The following is a 21807-nucleotide window of genomic DNA, read 5'->3' as shown; positions in this document are numbered from 1 at the left end:
ATAGTTAGTAATAATAATAATAATTAATGATAGTTAATTTAATTTTACACTTAGTTCCTCACTTTTACATCAATTTTCAAAATGGTCCTTGACATTTAGAATTTTAAAATTAAACACTCAACTTTTTGTTTTGTTTTCGATATAAGCCCTTTTGTGAAAAATAACACTTGCTCTCAAATTCTTTCGTAATTTGCTAACTGTTCCTTCTATATACATACATACATATATATATATATGTGTATTTATGAAAAAGTTTCCGCCTTAATTCTTCAGAAGCGAGCAAGCAAAACGGCGCCGCTCACGGGCGTTTTGGGTGTTGAACCCGTTTCAACCTTCTTCTTCACTCTCCCCTTTCAGTTTGCTTTTTCCCCACTGTTCTTGTTTTCAACATCCATATTTTTCTCATCTTCATAGTCCATTAATCTTACGTGATAGAAATTGGATGTAGAATGGATTCATCATTAGTATTCTCGCTAAAGCTAAAACCCCACCACCATTCTTTCTCTTTCTGTTCTTGCAAACCATACCAACTATCGTTTCTCTCATCCCCTTCTCTCCATTCCCACTCTTCTCGCCCACGTTTCACTTCCTCAAAACATGCTGTTGCTAAAAAATTACCCAAAAGAATTCGCTGCGAGTTCGACGGAAAAGTTAATGGCGCTTTCTTTTCTGATTCGGACTCCCGCCTACTCGACCGGGTAAGGTTTAAGTTTATAATGTTGTCTTTGTATATGTTTTCCCATACTTTGATTTATATGCTCTCCGGGGGGAGTTGCCCATGGCCTGTTTGATGTTTGGTTTGAGACGTAACCCTCTTTTCCTTTGAGTTCATATCATGATGGCTTTTCTTTGGTTTCTAGATGTACCATTTTAATGTTATCTGAAACTGAAATTGGAGTGGTTTCATTTGCATTTCTTTTGGATTGCATTGTAATGAATGAGATATTTGAAACTGAAATTCTCAAGAGTGAATTATTTGGTTGGATGAGGATTCCAGGACTTGTAAGCTGAAGGAATTTAGCACGTACCCATTTTGTGAGCTGTTCCCAAGTACTGAGTTTCGATAGGCGTCTTGAAGAATTTTATAAGCAGGGAGACCTGCCATTTTACATCTTTTATTTCCTGGTGAATGTTGTCGGTAGCTTGAATACCCATATGCATTTTCAGGTCAGGAAGTTAGTGGGAAAAGGTGCTTGGAAGTTCCTGCTAAACGAGGCCTGCCGCAAGTCTTGTACTTCAGCTATTTTGATGCCTTGGCCCTCCATCTTTGTGCTACCTTTGGAGGAAAAATTTCCCATTATTCTCATAACAGTTTATGTTTTAGGGTTAGAGGGGGGGGAGTAAGTGTAGTTGGTGTGAGGAAGGTGGCTGTAATTAGGGAGTCAGGACAATCTAGTTTTACACTGTAACAGAATCTAGATATTCACGGGGACAGAGTCATTTTCATTCCAGTTATTCCATGAGGAAAAATTAGTGGTAGATATATTTTTATTGTAAAGAATTTATCTCAAAAAAATTTTATTGTAACGAATCAGGTTGATTGGTAGAACTAGAAGAAGTGTTTTTCTGGTGATTTGTTCATTTAAAGGGCTGGTGAACTTGCAACTGGTGTTGTATTTACTAAACTGTTGACTTGAATACTATTTCTGCATCATTTAGAACTACTGATCAATGACCAAGAAGCAGGGCATGAATGACAGATATAGGTCCTAGGCATGTTAACCTTAAACTATTTTGCAGATGAGTTTAAGGCTACAAAGGTTAAGGAATGCACTGATGAGCATTCCAGAAAGCATGCTTAATCATAGAATGAGAAATATAAGCTGCTGTTGCGGTGCTTCGCCTTTGAAAATCTTTGAATTGGAAAAAAAAAATAAGAAATGAAGAGAATACAGAGAGAGATGATGAAATCTCCTTTGATAATTTTTATCATGATACCGTCATGTATAATATTATGATTATTCTTCTGTGTAATGTTATATTTTCTTTTGACCAAGGTTTATTCCGTGTATCAGACAGCCGGTTTATTTGTTATCCAGACATTCATCTAGGTTATGTGGTTAAAAATTTATATATTTGACTTTTTCCACATTTATCTAACCTGGTTCAGCAAAAAGCATTGGAGGCAGCAATGAACGACATAAATAATTCATTTGGAAAAGGAAGTGTTACAAGACTGGGCAGTGCTGGTGGAGCTCTAGTGTATGTTTTCTCTTGTCACAGTGTCTTTTTCATTTTAAATCTTTATCCTTGTTGCAAGGAATGTATTGTGCAAAGCACAAAAGAGTTTTAATTTACATATTGCATTCCTTGCCTATGAATATTAATTCAATTAGTCATATAACCATGTCAAAACACTTGAAAGAAATACTCAATATGATGCTTGTACCCAATGAATACTCAATATGAGCTTACCAGTAGCTATTATAGATGAAATAATTTGACATTAATATTTACGATAATGTTATACAAAGTATTACATGATCGTATGAGGAAGTATATGAATATGTAGTACTAGTAATCTTTTTTTTTTTTATTGTGGTAAGGGCATATCTCTAATCCTTGTTTCCCCTTTCATCCTCTCCATTTTTCAGCATTTTAATTGACCAATGATATGTTTGAAATTTTTAATGATATGTTCGCATTTTTCTTTCAAGAAACAAAATTTGATTACCTAGGTAACCTTTGTTTCTCAGTATGGTGTAACCAAGCTTATATGGAGCATCTTTCCTTGTAAGACTAGATTCAACTCTAAACTTGTTTCTGTGACATTTTGTTTGTTTGCAGTGAAACTTTTCCAAGTGGCTGCTTGACACTAGATTTTGCCTTAGGTGGTGGCCTTCCCAAGGGAAGAATTGTAGAGGTAGTATCTTTATGCACGTTTTCGTATATGATTTTTTCTGTTGTTAGTTTAACGTTTTATGCTTCAAACTTGGATATATATATATATATATATATATATATATATATATATATGAATGAGAAGATTTATTCAAAAGAGAGAAAGTACAAGAAGGTAAGGATAAGATCTTAAAAAGTACAATACATATTTGAAGTAAAAATAAAAAAAGATAAAAAGCATCAATGCAATAAAGCAATTCAATCTCTTTGTAAGCTGAATAAAGAAAGGACCTAGGTAAGTCCACAAGCCTTGCCCACAAAGAAGCCAAAAAAGTCATTATCAAAGAGTGTGGGATTTGAGAATGCTTTTTTAAGATCCTAGCTGTATGTTTTAACCATAGATATGTGAAGCAACAAAATTAGCATATCTATACCTTGTGCGCTTTGCTCCTATTCCCTTGCAGATGAATAGAGATGAAAGACTCCAAAGTCAAGAAAAATCCATGATTCCGATGAACAAATTTAAAAGCCTTGATCAAATATGTTTGTGACATTAGGATGGAGGAAGATGTGACTCCTAGTCTCTAAACTTTAACAACATATAACACATATTAGAAGATAGAGCCCTATTTGTTTTAAATTTCTATAACTAATCATTATATTAATTAGATTTAAGTAATGTAGCCCAAATGGAAAGTTGTATAGAAGATCTGTATTTACGGTTCATTGGAACCACACCCTGTGTCTTTTATTGGAGTTTTCTTTTCAGTTAACTGGTTTTTTCCCTACATTTTGATTGCTTTAAGAGATCGTAGTAGAAGAGAGGAGTATTGTTACTGAAGCAAAACCTTTAGTATCACCATTCTGCCAGGGGAGGGGGGAGGGGAGAGGGGGGAAGGGGTTTTAAAGTCTTTGGTCTCAACATTATAAGTAATTCAAATAGTAAAGGGAGAGTCTTAGTTGGGAAAAGCACATCCTCAAGTCTACAAACACCCTTTGAGAAAGGGTTGATACATGTATAAAGAACCAAATCAGCACTTCCTAGCAAAGGTAAAGGAAAACTCACAGGGGCCGTAGAAAGAAGGGGATCCTTAATCCTTATCCTAGAAGATGGTAGTCAAGGGTAGACAAGGTTGTGGTAAGCAGTTGAAAACTAAAATCAATGCTAGGGGACAACTTGGTGAAGCCACCAATGCTTAACCAGGCAGATGAATATTCATCAACAGGTCATTGTTAATGCTTGTCTGAGATAGGTAGCAATCCTATCACCTGAGACTTTGTAGGAAAGATGAACATTTATGATGCCAAAAATGGAAGGCTGAAGTCAATTTGAAAAAGCAGGAACCAAGCTAAGAAATCCCCTGGCAATAAGGAGGCACCTGAGACAGTTATTAATGCTTGGGACATGTGATACTTGTTTGCCACCCTAAGGAGGCACGTTGATCATGATTTTAGGAATAATTCTAACTAATGATTCTAGGAGTACTTTTGGGAATAATTACTATGTATCATATATCTTGACTTATCCTTAGTTATTAGGTTTAATATCTTGCATGTATTATATTATATTATTTTCTATTTTCTCGATTGGAAAAAGTCTATAAATTGGCTATAACTTTATTAGCAGATATACAAGAAATCTTCTTCCTTTCTTTGGAAAAGAAAGGGATTATTGTAAACAAGACACCAAAGGGGCTCACTACCAAGTACATGAAAGAGAGGGAGATGCATTAGAGGGTGATCCACCATTTTTTTGTTTGCCTATGAAAGAACCAAAGCAGCAAGGGTCCCTAAATCTTCTCCACTGAGGAGAGGATGACCTTTAAGCAAAATATGTAAGGTCTGGAACCAAAGATCACTAATTCTAGAAAAGCTAGATACATGAGCCTCAAAAACTCTTCTATTCCTTTTCCCTCTATATAGTCCTAAAAATGGACTAGGAATGAGAGCAACGATGTTCTTCTTGCTCTTGGCAGCTCGTATACTTTCCCAAGCAAGGAGCTTTACTGAGATGGAACCATTCACCATCCAGTAGATGCCTAATATTGGCTAGGAGGTGAATCCAAAGCCTTCTCCCCATTGTTCACCACGAGACAAGATGGTTAGGGAACTAATTATGATTGTCAGAATAACATTGTTTGTCTGATTTAAGTTCTGCTACAAAAACCTGTTAAAATCTGCTGTTCCTTTTGGCAGATATTTGGACCAGAGAGTAGTGGAAAGACAACCCTAGCACTCCATGCAATTGCAGCAGTACAGGTAATTACTCATCTGGGATTTTCTTCTGTAATTTGATTTTTGTCTGTTAGTAGAAAGTTCTTGTAAGTTCTCGACTTTCTTGAGACATCCTACAGCTCTTATTTACTACTCGATGCAGAAGCTTGGAGGCCATGCAATGCTTGTTGATGCAGAGCATGCCTTCGATCCATCATATTCAAAAGCATTGGGAGTGGATGTAGAAAACTTGATTGTCTGCCAACCTGACAATGGCGAGATGGCACTGGAAAGTAATAAACCTTTTTCTTTTACCTTTTAATTTGTGCACAGGTTGATGGCTGAACACTGCACTTGAGTAACACTCATGAATTTCATTGCATGATAATCATACATATGATGCAATATAACCAATAGTTTTTCACACATCAGTTGCAGATCGTATGTGTCGATCTGGTGCCATAGATCTTATCTGTGTTGATTCCGTGTCAGCTCTCACGCCTCGAGCAGAGATCGAAGTATTTTATCAGTCTTCCCCTTTTCTATATCTTTCTTCCATTAAGAAGCATGAGGTTGTCTGTGTCAAAGTTGTATATTATATTGTATATAGGGTGAGATTGGAATGCAGCAAATGGGATTGCAAGCACGTCTTATGAGCCAAGCTTTGCGTAAAATGTCAGGAAATGCCTCTAAAGCTGGCTGTACTCTAATATTTCTGAACCAAATTAGATACAAGGTACTTCTTATTGTTTAACCATATAATTCTAATTGATATATCATCATGAAAACTGCAGTTTCGTGACTGGTTGGGCCTGCAACAACTTGATCAAGTCATTTTTAACACGTTTAAAAGTATTCCAGTTCTTTTGCATCTTAAATTTCTAGAGTGCCATACTCCACTGTGCAAAAGAAACATTTGTTTATTGATGTTCTTTAGTGACTAATGGAGTTGCTCTGTTTCGCTTTCTAAGATTGGTGTATACTATGGGAATCCAGAAGTAACTAGTGGAGGAATTGCATTGAAGTTCTTTGCATCTGTTCGCCTAGAAATACGTCCTACGGGGAAGATAAAGTCTGTAAGGACAATAGCTCCCTTGATATTCTCTCTCTCTCTCTCTCTCATGTAAATATTCTTATTGTATTTCATGAAACCATCTATATTTCATCCTCATTATGGAAAAGTTAACCTTGTTTTTAGGCCAAAGGAGATGAGGATATTGGGCTTCGAGTCCGCGTGAGGGTGCAGAAGAGTAAGGTTAGGATGGTGTCAACATATGTAAAGTTTTGCAAAGGAAATACATTCTTTTTTAATTTGTTCTGATTTAAGATTTTTTTTTTTTTTTAATGGTTATGAACAATTCAAATATTGCATAATGATTTATCATATGTCAATATGAATTTCTTGCTGCAGCTTCAGAAAATAAACTTAGCTGCTTTCTTTCATGCCATAAAAAAGATATGATAATCTCACATTCAGCAGGGAATGGTTTTGGCTGGGACATAGGCCTATCGAATTAGATTATAAAAGGAATGACACCATGTTTATATCTTCAGTTCTATATTGTTGTGATTGTGAATGATTTTCTGCGCACAAATACATAAAACTGTCGATAGAATGGCATTCAACATGCCTACTGTATCATATAAATGACGATAGTTTGAATAAGTTCCATTACAATTTCTTATCCTTCTAGTATAAGCCTTTTTGCAGGAATTAATAATATCCAAAAACTGAATTATAATCCTTGCTTTTTATTCTGGCAGGGAAAACATTAGGTCCAAAGATGCATGTAATTGATGAGAATAATCATTCTTTTTATTTACTTCTTTTCTAGTTTTGGCTGATGCTACCTTTGTTGTTACAGGTATCTCGGCCCTACAAGCAAGCAGAATTCGAAATCATATTTGGGGAGGGTGTGAGTAAACTGGTTGGTATTCCAATAGAAAGGCATTTATTGTTTTCTAAGATGCAAATTATGCTTTTTGATTTTACCTCAAACCAAATTTGCAGGGATGCGTTTTGGATTGTGCTGAGATGTTGGATGTTGTGGTAAAGAAGGGCTCCTGGTATAGCTATGGAGAGCATAGGTCTGTTTTCATTCTTCAACTTTTGCTTTCATATTAACGCACGTAGTTTCTTTCCCTCGGTCTTACAAATTGTCTTTGGGATTTCATATCTTGGTTGATTATAATAGTTGAATATTGAACCCTTTTTATCATTAATGAAAAATAGGGAGAAGTAGACTGAATTGCAGTAAGGCAAAACAATAACCAGAAGAATGAATGCAGAGAGAGAACAGAAATTTCTTAATGTTTTGTTATCTATTGAGTATGAAAATATACTTATGTTTGGAACTTCAGAAATTATGGAATTGGCAACAAGAATACAAAATTGATTTTAAAAAGCAAGCCTGAAGTTTCTTTACGACCACCATCTGCAACTCTAGAAACATAGGCTCCTATTCGAGGCGTTTCTATTCATGACCATGATACTTTTCCCTATAACTCTGATGCTATATGGAATAATAGAATGAATATTATTGAGAGAAAAGAGCTATATATATATACATGACTCTTAGTGCAGGAAAGGAAACTCTAATATAATTACACGAGTATTTTCCTATCACACGAGTACTTAAATAGTATTTACACAAAAGGAAAAATATATATATATACTTTTTTTTTTCAACACTACATACTTTTAACTCTATTTTGTTAGGTCATGACATCAAAGACATGTGAGACTTTAGTGCTGTTATACACCACTTAATTGATATGTAACTAGTTTGTATTCGGGTGGTACCCCCTGGATATCTTGTACATAATAATATTTTTCTTTCATTTAAAAAAAAAAACACTACATACTTTTGCTAGAAACGCCTGAAATCTGCCATAACCACGTGCTCTGTCACAAAAACGTTATGGTTGTTGGAAGTGGATCTGGTTGTGGATTTAATTAATGGAAAAATCTCAAATAGGCTAGCTAAATATTTTTGGGGGAATGTAAAAATTTTAAGTAGGCTAGCTAATTTTTCTTTTGAAATAAAAAATATAAATAATATTACCATGCACCAAGAGGGTGCAACCAATGTACAACATTTACAGCTTAGTCATCATGAGACAAAAATGATAAAAATCATTTATAACCGCTATTGAACGACCCGTCAACAAAAACTAAGGGTCTTAAACCAGCTTTTTTTTAAAATATCAAAACTTTTGCAGTCCTACAAAAGCTCTCCTGTTCCTCTTCTTCCAAACCGTCCAAAAATGGTGAATAGTTAAACTTCAACAATATCACTATTGCTTTTCAGATACTCACACGCCATAGCTCCTCTTTAATCGACCCCACCTTAACCGAACTAATCCCCAACGCCCGATACACCAAAGACCACAACTTGAAGGCAATAAGACAACATAATAGCAGATGTTTACAGCTCTTCTCCTCCTAAAGGCACATATAACACGCATTTACCAGCACCTGTCTTCTCCTTCTTAACTTATCAATGGTAAGAAGAGATTCTGTCGATGCATCCCAATCAAAAGAAGATACCCTCGGAGGGTCTTGGACTTTCCAGATCTGCTTATGAGGGAATTGCCCAGTGTTCTCATCTCTCCCAACAAGCCTTTTATACCAGGACTTCACGTAGAAAGAGCCACCCCTTGTAAACCTCCATCTTAGCTTGTCATTCTCGTCATTGAGGGAAACAGAAGATAGAATGCTCAACAACTTCGCATACTCACCAATTTCCCAATCATTAAGATGCCTCGCAACCAATATCAGCCACCCCCCTCTCTCAGTGACAGCATCATAGAGGTAATCACTAGTTGTAGCCTCTCTGTTTTGTGCAATAGAAAAAATATGTAGAAACTGGGCATTGTGTAATACTCAGACTCAGAATTTGGCTCGAGATTAATTTTAGAATTTAAAAACATGTATAAAAATATAATTTTGAAATTAATAAATTTTTATTTAATGTGAATTTAGGAAAAAAATAGGTTAATGATGAAATTGAAAACAATTTTTGAAAAAAGAAGTGAAAATTTGGGTTCAGAGTGTTTTTTAAAGAAAAATCGAAAACTGTGGGTCAAAACGCAATTAAAGAAAATTGTGTTACGTAGGACCGCCCAGTCAGCAGCTCCGACAAACTGAAGAGCGCTGCACGACAAAACACGCTGACTCGGTGCTACACGGGAGACTACGCTGGCAATCCGCGTGCCTGCGATCAGACGGCCCGTAAGCGTTTCTGCGCGCATGAACGGTTCGGATCCGTTCCCTTCTCAGGCGCGATTGGACGGTCGCGATTAAACGCAATGAACGGTTTAGATTCATTCCCTCTTTAAACGTGATCAGACGGTCGAGATCAAATCGTAATGAACGACCCATATTCATTTCCTCATTAAACGCGATTGGACAGTCGAAATCAAACGTAATGAACGACCTAGATTTAAGCGAGACGGGTATAAATATCTCGCATCACACTGAACCCAAACCTTAGCCGTCAACTTCCCGTCAGAGAAGAAGAACCAGTCGGCGGAGAAGGGAGGCGACTGTTGTCTGCCGCCGCGTCGGAGCCACATTCGACTGCTAAAAAAAGTAAAAACTCTCCTCTCCGCTCGGAATTTGATTCTGAGCACCTTCAAGGCCGAATCGGAGCAAAAGGAACGGCGGATGAACCGAAAATCGCGGGTAAAGCCCGACGCTGCTGCTGCGGGCAAAATTTGAAACTGCCTCCGATGAGTCCCTTTCTGTTTTCCGTTTCGTGCGATTTTTTCACCATTTTGTTCACCGTTCTGTTTTTTACAGATTGACTGAAGAAAAACATTCAACCGCGATGGTGAGCTGGCAGAGCCGCCACACCGAAAAACCCCGCCACCGATAAGCTTTTGTTTTTTGACTTTTTTAGACCAACCAAGGTCTCATAACGTGTTTTCTCGCAAGGATGAGTGTAAAACCGGCCAAAACTGGCTGAAAACGGGTAGATCGAGGCAAACCGCTGCCGCGGGCGGCGGTGTCGTCGCTAGAACATGGCAGTGCTGCCGTGCTGGAATTTTGAAATAGGCCAAAAAAAGTTTTTAACACCGATTTTGAATTTTTTGGGGTATTTTTAGGTACGTAAAACGTGTTTTAATTTTCGCAGAAAAATTTAGGAAACCCGAGGACCGCCAGTAGGCGCAGTAGAAAGTTCTATGTTTCAGACACTGATTTGGGTAAAAATTCCTCACGTTATTTTTTGTTATGGAATTGAAATTTAATAATCGGTAATATGATATTTTGTGTAATTTAGAAAATTTTGAGAATAATTACAGGTTACTAATGGAGTCGGAAATCGATTAGTCATTTATTTGTTGTCCTGTTTAACTGATTGTTGAATTTACAACTTTAAATACATTATGATATACTGGAATGGTTAAGTGATTCAATTGTACTTCATTGATATATATATTACTTGTCTTGCGTGATTGACGGTTGAATTGTGAAATTGGTAATTAATATGCGAATAGGAAATTGATTGGCTACGTGAATTAATGGATGATAGCCTTACTGGATATTTTGGGAGATGGTGGACGGACTGGGTACATTGGGAACCCTACCGTGAACATTGCCTCATACTGGACAGAGTATCAAAGAATGGTATTTTTGGCGCTTTTACCGAACGGGGTATGGGAACAACTCAATTCATCCTCATACTGGACGGAGTATTGAGGGATAGTATTTTTAGCGTTCATACTAGATGGGATATAGGGACGACCAGTTTGTTGACAATGTTGGATATGGGTTCACGCGTAGTGGGACATCCCTATGCACCCCCGGGGATATTAATAGGCAAATAAAAAGGAAAAGTTATTGTTTTTGCTCACTTAAATATGAGGTTGGAATGTTATTTGAATTATTGTGTTTATAGGTCGATTTTAAAAATCTCGCAACGGTAAATATATGCAATAAATGGTTTTCTTTATGATAAATGAATTTATTTAAATCAAGAGATCCATAGGTTGTTTTTATGATTTTTACCAACCTTCAGTTTCTGTATCAGTGATTAGTGTGATATTGTTACTGAGGTAGTGTACCTCACCCTTTCATTAACTATTTCAGATTAAGAGAACCAAAACTCAGATTTCGATCAACAAGAAGGTTGTGAATAGTTCACCACCCGGATTTCCTTCAAAAACATGTGAAGATCGTCGTAAAATACTCAGTATATTACATTTTGTTTATTTATTTAATTTTCGTTTGTTATTTTAGAATTGACATTCTAGTAACCCTGTTGAGTATTCTAAATTATTGTGTAAGAAATGTAAATCTTAAACTCTATTGTTTCGTTTCTGCATTTAATTCATGACTTTATTTCTTTTTAAGTTCTGATCCTTTACATCTTGAGACTCCCCCTATCCAGTCAATTGTCCTTCCAGTATCTGATTTTATTCCCACTGCCTACCCTCTAGTTGATGCAGTTCAGAAACTTCTCTTTACCATCACTGATCCTCCTCTATAGGCTCCTACCCTAGGACCGAATTAAACCACCTGTGAACCACCCCATATCCTCCAGCCCATATTTTGCCAGAATCACCCTTCTCCATATGCCCTTTCCTCGCCTCCACAGCCACTTCCCTAACAAAGCTTGATTCATTTCTACCAAAGATCTAATCCCCAAGCTCCCAACTTTAACCAGATTCTTAAGTTCATTCGACCCAACAAGATGATACTTCCTCTGGTCATCCGAAGTACCCCAAAGGAACTTACATTGAATCCTTTCCAACTTTCTAGGCTAGCTAAATACTTGTGGTGGGCTTTCCCCCCTTATAATCTATATTTCCTACTAGATTAGGGACTTATTAGAGAGACCTCCAAGTTTAGAAATACCTGATTATGAGAGGAAAAAATAAATCCACCCACTATGCAGCAACCATTCACAATAAAACTCTCGAGCACACAATTATAACCATGTACAAAATGCAAAAACAACCATGAAAAAACATAAACAAACACGAGAAGAAAGTTATTAATTGCTGACATAGACTAGTTTGCTGTAATTACTGCATGAACTGAGTGATGATGCCATAAGACAATCAGAGTTTCCAACTAAAATAGTTATTGTTAGGATCATAAGTAGAAAAATAACACCTTTTGATAAGGTGTATTAGAGATGGGATGAAAACATTATATAATTAGTGGATAGTTGTATTTTGGTATTGTGTTTGTTGTTTATGGGTTTATGAGACAGGTGTATGTGCTGCATAATGGTGCTATTTGTGGGTTTATTTGTTGTATTTTTATGAAGTATTATCAGTGTTAGTAGGAGAAAATTAGGGAGAAACAGATGGGTGGTTAATGTTGTTCTGGAAATTGACTCCCAAATAACTGCTTATCTTTTTTTTGTGTTCTGATGGTAAGCAGTAACGTGTATGGTAGAAGGGAAGAAGGGTTAAGGCTAGGATAAGGAATATGGGTAGTTATGAGTAGTTATGAGAATAGCTTCCAGTATAACTGTTTTTCTTTGTACTTAAAGATCAAGCTGAGCTGTCTTATGTGTGGCCCTCTCCCCTAATGTATGTGTTATGTGTTTTAGAGGAGGAGCAATGCATGCCCATTTGTTCCTTTATTGTGAGTAGCTTGGAAGTTGTGGATGGACACTTTTAAGCTATTCGGCTGCTTTGGGGTCTTGCCTCTAACTCTGGAGAACTTCCTTTTCTTTTTTCAAAATAATTGTGGAGAATTTCCTTTATAATATTGATGGGAATTGGGTGAGGAAAGCAGCTAAGCCTTTGTGGCAGATTGTTCTCTTTGTAGGTTTATGGTATATTTGGCTGTGCTCGCAACTCTAGAATATTCAACAACTGAAGTACTTTGTACTCTGAGTTGTTGAAGAGGATGACTTATTTGGTGTCACTGTGGCCAAAGGGCATGGTTCCTATCAGAATTTTAATATCTCCTATCTGTACCATAACTAGGATATCATTATTCACAAGACTCAGCCTTTTTATACGATGACTGTCTCTTTTTTTTCCGGCTGTTTTGGGCTGCTTATATTTTTTCTTTTATTCATTTTGGAAGATGTCTCATTCTCCTCTCATGTAATCCGTTTGTTCATTCTCAATAAACTCTTCTTTTATCGAAGAACAAGGACCAAGCTGTCTTTTTGACAGATTATAAATGAAGAATTAATTTACAAATTTTGAGTACTTGTCTTACTCAAGAAATTACAAGGCTCTTTCTTAACGAGTCCTAAGTTATTTCAAAACAGGTAAAGGTAGGAATACTAAGAAACACTCAAAATTTCGGCAGATTCACATTAATTGTCCTATAACTAGATCCATAAGTCGGAACTGTAAAAAGTTATTAGTTACTGACTATGGACTAGTTTTCAGATTCTAAACAAGATTGAAATCAAATCTCTTATAGAGAATTAAAACAGGTTACCTAGTTTCCTAATTGAACGAAGGCTCCTAGTGTTAATCCTTCAGGCTTCAGCTATCCTCTCTCTAATAGAGGTCCATGTAGACCAGGTTATGGTGTTATTATATTGAATTCTGTGTTTTTGGTCCTTGGATTATCTACTTGGGAAAAGTAAAAGGAAGTGCCTAATATTATCTCCTAAAGCATTAGTTCATTGTTGTTTCAGGTTGGGACAAGGGAGAGAGAGAGCTTTACAATATTTGAGAGAGAATCCTCTTCTTCATGATGAAATAGAAAAGGTTGGTCTCTATCCTCCATTCTTTTTCCTTAAATGAAATGATAAATTGTTTACTGTAGGGTTTTAGACTTTTTTTTTATCAACCCCATATTTTTGTGGTATATGTTTTGATTTCAACCAATCTGGCTATGGTTATGGTCCATCCACGTTTTAAGATGTCCTCCCCTTCAAATATGCTATTCTGTTGGTTATTTTGCTTCCTGGTCATGAATCTGTTATGTGATGCAAAATCTTTTTTTTTTAAGTGAAAAGTAGTAGAGTAGTATTACAGTTCCTAACTTTCCACATAGTCCACATAAGCAAAATGGGAATTGAATCAGCAAGGATACAGCTGTTACTGAGATGCTTCTTAGCCCAAATCTCTTCTTTGATAGAACCCGAACAAACCCAGCTAATACCCAACCGGTTTTAGACCATGCACAACAAATGATAGACAGCAGGGCAATTTAGAAGAAGGTGCCTACAGTTTTCCTCTGCTTGTTTGCATAGATAACAAGCATTAACCAAAATTAACCCCCTTCTTCTAAGCTTATTTATAGTCAAAATGCATTCTCTGCTAGCTTCCCTAGCAAAGAAAGAAACCCTTGGAGGCACCTTGATTTTCCAGATCAGTTTGTAAGGAAATGGCAGTGTTACAACCCCTCTTTAATGTGGAATAGCCTCCCCCTGCATTAGACTCTTGTACCAAGATTTGATAGAGAAAGAACCATTTTTTGTGATATTCCAGCTGGGTTTATCCTCAATATTATTCAACCTGATATCAGACAATAATTCCAGCAGCTTTTCATACTCAGGAATTTCCCAATTGTTAGATTACGAATAACCACCACCTGCTAAGACCCCTCGCCAGTCTGACTATTAAGAAAGCAGTCACGAACTCGGGCAGCTTTATTCTCAGAAATAGCAAAAATTGCAGGGAATCTGTCCCTGAGAACCCCCCCACCAGTAGTCTTCCCAGAAACTGATCTTATTCCCACAACCCACCTTCCATCTGATCTGTCTAAGGAATTTTTCTTTACCATCTAATATGCTTTTCCATAGACCCTTTCTATGACTTCTCACCACCCCAGGAGTTAGCCACCCAGACCCATTAAGTCCATATTTTGAAGCAATAACTCTCCTCCACAAAGCTTTCTCCTCATTGATAAATCGCCATAGCCATTTTTCTTGCAAAACAGTATTCATTTCCACCAAAGATCTAATCCCAAGACCACCACTTTGTAAGGGTTTTTTTAGCTCATTCCAAGCAACAAGGTGAAATTTTTTGCTATCCTCCCTATCTCCCCACAAAAAGTTATATTGCATAGTTTCCAATCTTTTAGTCACATTGCATGGGATAGACAATAAAGATAGGTCGTAAACTGGCAGGTTACTAAGGGTACTCTTGACAAGTGTAAGACAACCGTGTTTAGAAAGTAAATTTCTTTTCCAACCAGCCAATCTTCTTTCAACTCTGCTGATAATCAGATCCCAAGTCCCTCGGTCTTTGTAATTTGCCCTCAAAGGTAAGCCGAGATATTTAATTGGTATATTAGACTTCATGCAGCCTGAAGCTTCAACCAGGTACGATTTGTTATCCGCTTCACCTAGCCCCACAAATTCTGATTTTGACAAGTTAACCTTCAAGCCTGAGACCACTTGAAACCCCATTTGGATGCATCTAATGTTCAAAAAAGCTGTCAAATCTCGTTCGCTAAATAACAGAACATTATCAGCAAAAAATAAATGAGTTACTTCTTCTTTACAGTTACTTTTCCCTACCTTCAAGCCTTGAAACAGATTCTGTTCTCTGACCTTCAAGATCATTTTGTTAAGAGCTTTCATCACTACGATGAACAGGAATGGTGGTAGGGGATCCCCGTACCTCAATCCTTTGGATGGCCGAAAAAATTTTGAGGGGCCACCATTGACAATCACAGCATAGGACACAAAAGTTATACAAGTGGTGATTTATTTTCTTCATTTAACACCAAAACCAAGCCTCCTGAGCATATAGTCAACAAAAGACCAATTTACATTGTCGTAGACTTTCTCCATATCAAGCTTGCACAACACACCATTCCTTTTCTTGTTAAGCAACTCACCAACTAATTCATTAGCTATAAGTGCTGCATCCAGAATTTGCTTACTACCAACAAATGCATGTTGAGGTCACCCAATGATGCTGTTCAGAACCCTTGCTGTTCTTCTAGCCAAAACTTTGGCAATCAATTTATACACACTTCCAAACCAAACTAATATGTCTGAATTCCTTTATTCTAATGGCTCCACTCACTTTCGGTATGATGACGATAAAAGTGGAATTAATAGACTTTAAAAATTTCCCAGTCCTATGAAAATCCTCAAACAGTTTCATCACATTCTTCTTTATCACCGGCCAAAAATCCTGCAAAAAGCCCATAGGGAAACCATCCGGCCCAGGCGCCTTTTCTTTGTTACAATCTTTCAGCCCCTCAAGGACCTCTTCCTCAGTAAACAATTTTTTCCAAATCCTGGCTCCTCTCGATATCTGGACTATTAAAAGACAAGCCGTCCAGAGTTGGTCTCCACTTCATCTTTTCTGTGAATAACTCGGCGAAGGGCTCACTGGCTTTATCCCTCAAGTTCTGATTTCCTTCTATCTCTTCCTCCCCGAACCGCAGCGAGCTTATAAAATTATTTTTTCATGTTGCCTTTCAAGGCAATGAAAATATCTGGTATTTCTATCCCCTTCCTTGACCCATTTTTCCGTTGATTTCTGTCTCCAGCTAGCCTCTTCTATTTGTAGAAAGAAACCAATTTTTTCTTTGAGTGGCTTCCTTTGTAAGCACTCCTCGGCCACCAGAGGACTTTCCTCCTTTTTGTCCAGGCTGCTCAATTCCTTCATCATAACACTCATTTGAAGCTCAGTCTTCATACCCTCTTCTCTACACCACTGCTTAATTTCTTTTTTCAGATGCTTGAATTTATTAGCAATAATAAAGCTGGCCGTATCTGCGTGACATGAGTTTTCCCACCAAATCTTAACCATCTCTTTAAATTCAATAACTTCAATCCATTTCACATCGAACCAGAAAGGACAAGGACCCCAAAGAATGTCATCCGCCTCCAGACATATTGGAAAGTGGTTGGAGGTTAACCTGCTTAACCTTTTTTGACATAAGTTAGGAAAATTATAAATGGAAACCAAAAACCTGTCAATTCTGGAACTTGCAAGACATATGCGTTCGTTGATCCAGGTCAATTTTCCCCTAATCAGAGGAAGGTCAATCAGGTCGAGCTTCTCCAAGATTTCTTTAAACTCCTGTTGAAATGATCACCAGTGCGCTCCGTGCTGCTCATGACCATATTGAATTCACCCCCAATCACCCAAGGCCCCTTCCATCTGGAATTGCATTCCTCAAGATCCCTCCACAGAAGGGTACGCTCCCTCTCGTCCCCATGATTGTAGACACCAGTGAACAGCCACTCCATCCCATTTCTGGTATCTCTGAAGGTGAACGTCAATGTGCAAGTCCCGAGGGTGCAATTAACATAGTTCATTATGCAATCATCCCACATAATGATGATACCCACTGAGGCACCAGTGGATGGGAAAACACACCAACCAATCTCATTTATTTTCCATTAGATTCTCACCGTCTTTCCATCAACTACTTTCATTTTTGTCTCATGTAAACACAACCTCCGGTTTCCATCTTTCTAGACCACCCTTGATAATTTGCCTTTTGCTGCTGTCGTTGATACACCGCACATCCCAAGATATGATTCTTCTAGACATTTAAATCTTCAGCTTCCACGTCTGCTTCCCTCCCCTTCTCCCGCCTAACTCCATCATAGTTTATAGTTGAAATGAATCTTTGTAATTCCCTCAAAACCACACTTCCCGTTTTCTCCTTCCCTTTGTTTCTTACTGCCTCTGCTCTTTCTTTTTCTATACGGCTTCTCTCGATATCTTTGGACAACTCCATAACCCTGTTTTCAAAACCCTCAAAAACCACTCCGACCATTTCTCTCTGGACATTCTCGAGCACCCAAGTAGAGCTATCAACCAAAAGCATCATATTAGCAGCAAAATCCCTTACCCCCATATCAGAGGCCCCTCTAACTTCAAAAGCCAACTGGAGATGATTGTTTTCTTGCTCCCTTTCTCGATCCATGCAAGATCCCACTGTCGAGAATTCAACTATCTACAACTGCTGATGTTCATCTTTGAACGAGGAACTTGGGAAGTAATAATCATTCTTATCCCCCAATTCTTGGGCCACATCATCGCTTTCGATCTAGTCAATCGGGTTTTCTTCCACAGATCCCTTCTCCTGCTCTCATGAAACCCACCATCTCCATCTCGCTCGAACAAACTATTGTCAAGTTTGCTTCTTCATTAACATTTCCCAGTTTGGGTGAGTTAATAATCATCTCCAAGAATTCTTTCTCTCCGCCAAGAGACTGCAATTTACCCGAAGGTTCACTCGTAGCTAAATCTTTTTCTTTTAGGGCACGATCCTTGTAAATTCTTCCATTTTTCCTTTTAATTTTTCCACCAGCTTTCTTGAATAGGCTGGCCACAACTTGTCTCAGTCGTCCATTCATATACGGCCTTTTGGATGGGCCAGCCTTATCCGCACCAATTGCCAATTTACCCTTTCCAGCCCAAGTGAACTTTCAGCCCAACTTTGACCCAATTTTTGTGATTCTCCCTCCACTCGAAACAGAGCCTGCAAGTACCTTCCCCATTAGTGGGTTATTAGAACGACTTGAGAGAGTGTCGTTTTTTACCAAATCAGTTTGGGTCATTCCTGCCTCAATTTGGGGCCATTGGACATTTGAAATTTGAACTGGCCGGGTTGAGGAGCTGGATTGGGTATCTTAGTCTCCACCCGGTTTAGCTTTCGGGGATCAGTTTGTAGGATTTCCATGAAAGACGCACTGTCTACCTGGCCAAACCACTAACTCCGTGTTGCAACATGGACATCTGCTATCAGCAAACAAAGCACTTTGACTAGCAGTAATGGCCGGGAAGTTTGCCGGAATAATCTTTTTATCTTTTTTTGTCACCCAGTCCAGCAACACCAATTCGAATCCCACTTACCTCGTATATTGCCTCCATCATCTGCCACCAGCCAAGGCTGTTTCTCCCTCCAGAGTAAATATACAGGTACATCTGCCCTTCTGACGCCTTTTCATTCGAGACGGAACAACAAAATTACCTTTTCCATTTCTGCTCAATGCAATCCACATAATGTGTTCTTTGTTACCTCGACTCATGCCCCTTGATTCCCCCCCTCCCCCCTTCTTCCATTGGAATTGTCTAAAACATTCCCTCAACCGCTCCACCTCGTCCTTTCTGTAAAAGATTGATTTTCGGAAGCCCCTCCCATTCTCAAAAATCCTTAAGCCCTGCCCTTCTGCCACCACATCAAAAGACTTGCTTTCTATCATCAAAAACTTACGTCTTCCAACAGCCATTCCAGCTTGAAAAAATCAACCCCTTAAACAAAGAAAACGACTATGATTGTGCTCATTTGAGGCATTTCATTCACTCCGGACCAAAGAGAAGAGAGTGGCCGATCCAGTCGACAAGAAAACTCGCACAGTTCTGAGGACTTAGTGTTTAGAAAAGAAAAAAAAGAGAGAAGGAAAGAACTTTTGTTTTGGGAGAGGTTCAGAGAGTAGAGAGAATATTAGAGGGAGTGCCAAAAAAATGGATTGATTTAGAGTTCATTGTTTTAACATCACTTGGAATTTCTCAGGGGGCTAACTTTTATCATCTTTCAATGATATTTTATCATCTTGTAGGCAATCTTTATATGGATTTGCAGATGGATTCCACAAATAGTTCGCTTGTTCCACCTATAGCCTAAGTCTATTATGTCTTTCATAGTGTTGATTATGTGATGCAAAATCTGTCATGCATTTGCCACTCATTTTTGGTTTTGGCGGCAGTAAAATGTTGTTACATTCTGTATGCTTTTTATGCAGAAGCATAGTAGAATCTAAAATCAAAGCTACACATGGCATATCGTCAATCTAGACATGTAGCATGGAAGGAAAAACAGGATTGCAAATTGGGATGACAAACACATTTTGCTTTTGAAGTATTTGGTCTCCGCTATTATTTGGACATCATCTGCTACTGTTTGGTGTTTTATCTTTTATATGTATTCCTGTTGCAGACTGTTCGTTCTATGATGACTGATGGATCTGTTCATTTGGGGTCTATGAATGTGAAAAGCTTGGGAGTTTCTCCTCAAGATGAAAATATAACTGAAGAGATTCAATGAGATGGGGAAATTGGGAAGATTTATTATTAACTGGTCACCTACAGAAAGGTGCAAGCAGAAACAAGCTGGCTAATTTTATCCCTGTAGGTCTTTTGCCAGATTGAATTCACTCTCCAGAAGTCCAGCTTGAACAGTTGAAAGGTCAGAAGGTAGCATCATTTCATTTCTGTAATATGTCAAAACACCAGAGGAAGTTGAAAACAATGCTCATTCTGCTTTTGATTTTGATGGAGAAGCTTGAAGAGTAAACTATGCAGAGAATGAAAGAAAGAAAGTAGGTCTGTACCAATCTGCAAAAAAGAAAAAGCTTGTAGTGTTCCTAGTTCTGTAATCCAAGCTTATTTTCTTACTTGTTTTAGCCCAGGTTTTGGAATTGTCGTTTGACATCCTGTAATGTATATGCACATCGTCGTACTCACCTGAGTAATTGATTTTGTTGTACCCACTTGAAGTTATCATCGGTACTTGAAATTTACCCATTAACATGTTTTGTTTTTCTTTTTTTATAAGGAAATTCTGGCACTAATTTTTGTAAATTCGTTTTAGTGCTCCAATTTAGCAACTCAAAATCTGTTGCTAAACTATTTTGAGGGATACTAGTTTGTTTCAAAGCTCATTTTTATTTTATTTTAGTAACTTTTTTCTTTCTCTGTTTCTTTTCTTTTTTGATCTAGTTGTAAGTCCTTCCAAGGACTCTAGAACTGTTTTTCTTTATATTCTTGGGTCCTAAATCTATCTTGAGTCCAGTATGCATTGCAATGGTGGTTGTACTCTTTATTTAAATGCTTATAAGTATGTTCTTTTTTTTTAGAATATCTTAAAAGCTGGGTTGACTATCAATTTAACTTTACAAGCTATTTGTTAACTTAATTTCTTAGTTGAATATAACATACACAACCATAAGGACTTTCTAGTGAGGTTATATATCGTTTCATAGCCAAGTAACGAGAAAGGTATGGTTGTTTTTTATATCAGCACACATCATTATTTTTGTTATATTTCTTCTCTCTTTTAACAATTTTAATGTGTATTAATGATGTGTGTTGTTATTGTTGTTCAATGAGCATAGAAATCGGAAAACTAGAAACTGTTATGTACTTGTATTCTTTGCTTCGATCTTCATGCATTACGGACTGTTCGGTATGTTTTTAAGTTAGGAAGCAACTGCATTTCATTGTTGTACTGAAGGTAAATAAACTAAATCTTGGCTGTTTCATATTCTCATTTAGTCATTCTCATAGTTTCACATTCTATAGGCTATTTTGAATGTCATTTGGAATAAAATGGGTATGCTTCTTGCAGTATAGAAATATGATTAGTATGGATTGTTATTGGTTTTCACATTTGCTATTTAGTTATGAGGGAATGTTAATGAGGTGATATGATGCATGCTCTTTTGGAAAGAATAAGAACCAGAAAACTTGAGGTTGTTTTGTGCTTGTTAATAGATAAAAGAATTTTAGGATTTAAAGAATAAAGTATATTCACTATGTTGTGATTTTTTTAACAATGATGTAGTTTTGAAATATATATATATATATTTGAATTAGTGTCATTTTAGAGCTTTTACTTTGAGTGCTTGATTTATTGTACTAAATATTAAATTTTAGTTTGATTAGTCTATCTCGTGCATGTTCATTCATTTTTTAAAGTTTATATAATCCGATAGATGTATCATTTATTTTTATTTTATAGATTCAGTTTTTCTTTGTTATACATTATATGTTTTGAACGTTTAATCTCATCTTAAACAAATTTATTTTTTTGTATTTCATTATAAGTAATCGTATTCAACG

General features: G+C 37.2%; 1 protein-coding gene across 5 annotated transcripts; it reads left to right on the top strand.

Annotated features, from left to right (window-relative positions):
• The first annotated feature begins 253 nt into the window (after nucleotides 1-253).
• RECA1 (recA DNA recombination family protein) lies at nucleotides 254-20525 on the top strand. Of its 5 annotated transcripts, none has more exons than XR_015819453.1 (13): nucleotides 254-698; nucleotides 2111-2202; nucleotides 2788-2863; nucleotides 5038-5100; nucleotides 5219-5348; nucleotides 5488-5573; nucleotides 5666-5791; nucleotides 6027-6131; nucleotides 6254-6310; nucleotides 6921-6983; nucleotides 7067-7143; nucleotides 11150-11252; nucleotides 13677-13749. XR_015819453.1 is itself a non-coding variant. In XM_088220853.1 (13 exons), exons 1-13 carry the CDS (start codon nucleotides 450-452, stop codon nucleotides 19725-19727), a joined length of 1215 nt encoding a protein of 404 aa, XP_088076979.1. In that variant the 5' UTR covers nucleotides 254-449; the 3' UTR covers nucleotides 19728-19889. The 5 variants fall into 5 exon arrangements, 4 of the variants coding, with proteins under 4 accessions (XP_088076979.1, XP_088076980.1, XP_088076978.1 ...); XM_088220853.1 differs by lacking the exon at nucleotides 11150-11252 and adding an exon at nucleotides 19710-19889; XM_088220852.1 differs by lacking the exon at nucleotides 11150-11252 and adding an exon at nucleotides 19904-20525 and having other exon boundaries at nucleotides 255-698; nucleotides 5222-5348.
• Nucleotides 20526-21807: the final 1282 nt, after the last annotated feature.

Source organism: Carica papaya, chromosome 5 (genome assembly GCF_054855325.1).
Source record: "Carica papaya isolate Zhongbai chromosome 5, ASM5485532v1, whole genome shotgun sequence".
Taxonomy (NCBI): domain Eukaryota; kingdom Viridiplantae; phylum Streptophyta; class Magnoliopsida; order Brassicales; family Caricaceae; genus Carica; species Carica papaya.
The sequence above is the reverse complement of the archived record's forward strand: the minus strand, read 5'-3'. Positions and strand labels throughout refer to the sequence as shown.